Here is a 6,000-nt window from a genome sequence, read left to right as displayed (position 1 = left end):
AATCTTGCAGATGATATAGGTTACTTTTTGTGCAAGATAACGTGTGTGACTCTATCGTGAGAAGCTCTCTTTTACCACTCCAGTATAATTGAATAGAGGAAACGTGCTTCTGCTTGGCGTGCCATGCTAATTTGAAAACAATTAAGTTGTTCTGCGTGCTGCTCTCTGTTGTGCTGTAATTATATGAAGGCAAGACAAGCAGACGTCAAGGATATGATTAGGATGAATCTGTTCACAGAGAAGAGTACAGTGCAGGGTGCACCCTTGAAATAATTCTTGGTAGAGGAGTGAAGTGCTGTTTTAATATGGTGACATTTATTATATTCTATTTCTATTCAGTTTACATAATGTTGTTTACTCACTGTGTATGTATACTGTATTCTGGACATAGCTTATCCTAATATACCTACTACTGCATACACCATTTTCTTTTCCAAATGATATACACTCCACGTATTTATATTCTGGATTCTAACCCATGCTCACTGTATCTACACTGGATCGTTATTTATTGATTTCTTGTTCAGATTTTTGGGATTATTTGTGTATTTGCATTGTATTTGCTAGGCATTCTACTGCGTTGTTGGAGCTAGTAACATAAGCATTTCACTGCACCTGCTATAACACCTGCAAATATGTGTATGCGACGATTTGATTTTGGAAAAATGTGATAATTCATTGCGGTGGTATTTCTAATAGTTTCAGTGAGGCTATTTCTGAGTGGGATCATAGCTGTAAGGTAGCACTGAGAACAGTAAGTGGACATTTCCTTTTTCTCTATTGGACCATGTTCTTGTCCAGCTTCTGTCATTATTTTGAGATATGTGTAAAACCCCCTCTCTAACAACTGTAAGGTCATTCTGTCCTGTGGCGGTTTGATCAGATTTAGGGCAAATGTACAGTACTGATCCCAGCCCAAGCCTTCCATCTACACTATCTCTCTATACTTATCTGCCCTATCTTTCTATTCTTCCCTCTGTCCCACTAATCAGCCATGACGCCTCTTTTGCTTCACAAACAATCATGATATTTTCATCAGAGCTCTCCTGCCCTCCTTCCTTCCGCCAGGGAGAGTGAGAGCGACGGTAGTGGAATGGGGGAGTGAGACATTGTAGCAGGCAGGATGCTACTACTGCTACCGATCTGTTTTATTTCATTACTACTGCACCTTTGTGATTGATAAAGGAACTGACGCAAGCACCAGGACATTTATCTATTGAATCTATTCTATAGCTGCCGATGCTCTGCTTCCCTGGCTGCAGCAGCTGTCTGTAGTGTCTAATGGTCTCTCTGTGTGGTGCCCCTGAATGATTTCTAGGTGGGCTTGATAATTATGTCATAAGCAGCTGACACTAATTGTACATCCCTAGCATCTCTCAATGGATATGCCTGGACAAACAGAGCGGATGTGATGTGAGATCCATAGAGGATACTGCTGCTACAGCTTCTGATGAGCATCTACTGGCCACATCACGTTACACTGGATCTGGATGTGAGCAAATGCAACTGAACTCCTCTTGGTGAGAAAGGAATCTCTGCCTCTGCGAGGTGGAGCCGCTCGCTGCTGCCTAACTCTGGTCTCTCTGCTCCGCTCCTCTCTGAGAGTGATGAGAGAGGTACAAGAGAGAGACTGGGAGAGAGAGAGAGAGAGGTAAAGAGAAAGAGAGAGGTACTAAAGAGAGAAAAACAGAGAGAGCGAGAGAGAACAGATAGATAAACAGAGAGAGCGGTACTAGAGACAGACAGAGAGAGAGAGAGAACAGATAGATAAACAGAGAGAGCGGTACTAGAGACAGACAGAGAGAGAGAGAGAGAGAGAGAAACGGAGCGAGAGGTACTCTAGAGAGAGATTGAACCATCTGACAGTCAGACAATGAATGTCAGTGTGTAGTGGAGAGTGGTTCATTTCTGCCTGCCTGACAGTGTTGCACTGTGTGAAGCAGCTGTCTCTTTTTCTGCTCTGATACTCTAATAGGCCAATAAGCGCAGTAATGCAGAAGCTGTAGAGAGGAGAGAAGAGACACAAGCCTCTCATGACTACAGTACAGGGATGATGCTTTGAGGACCAGACTGAGAAGCGCTCTGAGGATTCAGGGTTTCAGACCGCAGAGTGCAGACCGAGAGAGAGCTGCTGTGCTGTACATACCTGAGATACTGCAGTTAATCGCTACACCTTTATAACACATTCAGCATGGATCTGGATCTGGATGAACTGTGTACTTACACAGATGGCATGGACAACAGCTCCTTAAAGTACCCAAAGACTGAGCAGACTGAGAAAATGTGGATGCGACTCAAGGGAATGTAAGTTTTTTTTCTTCTTCTTATCCTTCCTTTTCTTTTTTCATCTTTCATCCCTCCTCAGCGAGGAGCTGACCGAGAGACGTGATCTGTCAGGGTGGTTGAACGAGTGAGATGCTTTCAAGCTCTTGTGTAGAAACGTTTATTTGTTAAAATAACTGATGCAGTGTTTAACGCCAGTTCTGACGCGTTGCTGCAGTATCTTTGTATTCCATCACTATACTGTATATCGAAGCAGGTTTATTGGTATTCTTATGTGTACATATTTGTTTTGTAAACAATACATTACAGTGTGTATAAATTACTACTGTATGTTTGAGAGGATTGTGTACATTATATGATTTCGGTGTATGTATGTACTGTAGGTACACTAAATGACCAAAAGTATGTGGACACCTGCTTGTCAAACATCTCATTCATAAATCATGGGCATTAATATGGAGTTGGTCCACCCCTTTGCTGCTATAACAGCCTACACTCTTCTGGGAAGCTTTTCACTAGATGTTGGAACATTGCTGCGGGAACTTGCTTCCATTCAGCCACAATAGCATTAGGGAGGTCGGGCACTGATTTTGGGCGATTAGGCCTGGCTCGCAGTCGGCATTCCGATTCATCCCAAAGGTGTTCAATGGAGAACGCATTTCCACTGCTCCAGAGTCCAATGGAGGCGATCTTTACACCACTCCAGCTGACGCTTGGCATTGCACATAGTGACCTTAGGCTTGTGTGTGGCTGCTCGGGCCATGGAAACCCATTTTCATGAAGCTCCCGACTAACAATTATTGTGCTGACGTTGCTTCCATAGGCAGTTTGGAACTCGGTAGTGAGTGTTGCAACCAAGAACAGAAGATTTTTACGCACTACGCGCTTCAACACTCGGTGGTCACATTTTGTGAGCTTGTGTGGCCTACCACTTTGCGGCTGAGCCGTTGTTGCTCCTAGACATTTCTACTTCACAATAGCAGCACTTGCAGTTGACCGGGGAAGCTCTAGCAGGGCAGAAATTTGACAAATTGACTTGTTCTAAAGGTGGCATCCTGTGGCGGTGCCACACTGAAAGACACTGAGCTCCCATTCTACTGCCAATGTTTGTCTATGGAGATCGCATGGCTGTATGCTTGACTTTATACACCTACCAGCAATGGGTGTGGCTGAAATAGCCGAATCCACTAATTTGAATGGGTGTCCACATACTTTTGTATATATAGTGTATGTATTTAGCGTGTGTGTGTATACGTACAGTACCAGTCAAAAGTTTGGACACACCTACTCATTCAAAGGTTTTTCTTTATTTGTACTATTTTCTACATTGTAGAATAATAGTGAAGACATAAAAACTATGAAATAACACATATGATGTAGTAACCAAAAAAGTGTTAAACAAATCAAAATTCTATTTGAGATTCTTCAAAATCCTTTGCCTTGATGACAGCTTTGCACACTCTTGGCATTCTCTCAACCAGCTTCATGAGGTAGTCACCTGGAATTTATTTAAATTAACAGGTGAGTCTTGTCAAAAGTTATTTATTGCCTTCTTAATGCGTTTGAGCCAATCAGTTGTGTTGTGACAAGGTAAGGGTGATATACAGAAGATAGCCCATTTGGCAAAAAACAAAGTCCATATTATGGCAAGAACAGCTCAAATAAGCAAAGAGAACGACAGTCCATCATTACTTGAAGACATGAAGGTCAGTCAATACGGAAAATTGCAAGAACTTTGAAAGTTTCTTCAAGTGCAGTTGCAAAAACCAACGCTATGATGAAACTGGCTCTTGTGAGGACCGCCACAGGAAAGGAAGACCCAGAGTTACCTCTGCTGCAGAGGATAAGTTCATTAGAGTTAACTGCACCTCAGATTGCAGCCCAAATAAATGCTTCACAGAGTTCAAGTAGCAGACACATCTCAACATCAACTGTTCAGAGGAGAACGCGTGCTTCAGGCCTTCATGGTCGAAATGCTGCCAGGTTGGGCCAGGAAACACAAGCAATGGACATTAGACCGGTGGAAATCTGTCATTTGGTCTGATGAGTCCAAATTTGAGATGCAGTGTAGGTGAACAGATGATCTCTGCATATGTGTGGTTCCCACCGTGAAGCATGGAGGAGGAGGTGTGATGGTGTGGAGGTGCTTTGCTGGTGACACCGTCAGTGACTTATTTAGAATTCAAGGCACACTTAACCTGCATGGCTACCACTGCATTCTGCAGCAATACGCCATCCCATCTAGTTTGCGCTTAGTGGGAAAATCATTTGTTTTTCAACAGGACAATGACCCAATACACACCTCTAGGCTGGGTAAGGGCTATTTGAACTAGAAGGAGAGTGGTGGTGCTGCATCAGATGACCTGGCCTCCACAATCACCCAACCTCAACCCAATTGAGATGGTTTGGGATGAGTTGGACTGCAGAGTGAAGGAAAAGCAGCCACCAAGTATTCAGCATATGTGGGAAGTACTTCAAGACTGTTGGAATAGCATTCCTTATGATGCTGGTTGAGAGAATGCCAAGAGTGTGCAAAGCTGTCATCAAGGTGAAGGGTGGCTACTTTGAAGAATCTAAAATATATTTTGATTTGTTTAACACTTTTTTTGGTTATTACATGATTCAATATGTGTTATTTAATTTCATAGTTTAGATGTCTTCACTATTATTCTAAAATGTAGAAAATTTGTAAAAATAAAGAAAACCCCTTGAATGCGTCAGTGTGTCCAAACTTTTGACTGGTACTTACTGTAAGCCGATACCAGTATTTGTATTTACCTACTGTTTTTACAGTACATGAATGAACAAATTAATTAATGATTTAATGGAAGTAATAATGGTATAATATGTGTTCTTCAGCAGTTCTATTTTTACCTTATAATCAATATGTTACCACATAAGATTGATTAAGCTAAATACAGCTGGCACTATGATTACACTAATTTGCAGTTGCATAATATATCATTTTCACAGTTTACAACAAATGAATCTGTCAATTATATAGCTGTTAAACTTGTATCTGACAAACATGTCGCAGTAGTAGCAAACTGTTTATCACTGAAGCTTGTCTAAACTCATTATGTATTCAATAGTTCATTATAATTTGCACTCACAGTACACATGTTTGCGCCCACACACACAATCCACCGCTGAAATCCCTGATCACATAGTACTCAATCACACACTGTCCCCTGAGCATCTCCTCTCTACGCATGCACGCACACACGCACACACACACAGGGTTGGGGCGTAACGGATTACATGTAATCCGTTACAAGCATGGGATAACAAAAAACGGTAACTGTAATCCGTTATGTTGCAAGAAAGAATATTGCAATCAGATTACAGACACTTTGAAAAACTAGATTCATATTTCAAGGATTACTTTTAAATTCAGAAAGGATGTTTGTGAAAAAAAATATTTGACACTTCACTGTTTTCTCAATGACTTTCAAATCAGCATTGAACAATAGCGCAAATTTAAGTTTGTTGCATCTGAGCGAGTCTGACCACAGGTCAGAGACCACTATGATGACACACCAAATGTGTTTGATGGATTGCGGGAAAAGAGCAGGAATGGGCTTTTGTAGGCTACGGTCCAAGCTATGTCTTCCAATGGTGGGACTGCTGTCGCCATCCAAAGATTATCCAAATTGAATAAACGCTTGGAGGTAAGGGTGACAGGAGTGGAGTAGTCTACGGCGATATGGATATCAC

The 6,000-nt window shown here is 41.8% G+C and overlaps 1 protein-coding gene across 1 annotated transcript in view; it reads left to right on the top strand.

Moving 5' to 3' along the window:
* Positions 1–1,797: 1,797 nt before the first annotated feature.
* LOC115161006 (calcium/calmodulin-dependent 3',5'-cyclic nucleotide phosphodiesterase 1A) overlaps positions 1,798–6,000 on the top strand; it is a 52,850-nt gene continuing 48,647 nt past the window's right edge. Inside the window, exon 1 of the mRNA XM_029711639.1 lies at positions 1,798–2,304. Within this exon, the coding sequence (XP_029567499.1) occupies positions 2,192–2,304 (113 nt within the window). The 5' untranslated portion in view covers positions 1,798–2,191. The remainder of the gene's footprint in view (positions 2,305–6,000) is intronic.

Source organism: Salmo trutta, chromosome 24 (assembly GCF_901001165.1).
Source record: "Salmo trutta chromosome 24, fSalTru1.1, whole genome shotgun sequence".
Lineage (NCBI taxonomy): Eukaryota > Metazoa > Chordata > Actinopteri > Salmoniformes > Salmonidae > Salmo > Salmo trutta.
The sequence above is the reverse complement of the archived record's forward strand: the minus strand, read 5'-3'. Positions and strand labels throughout refer to the sequence as shown.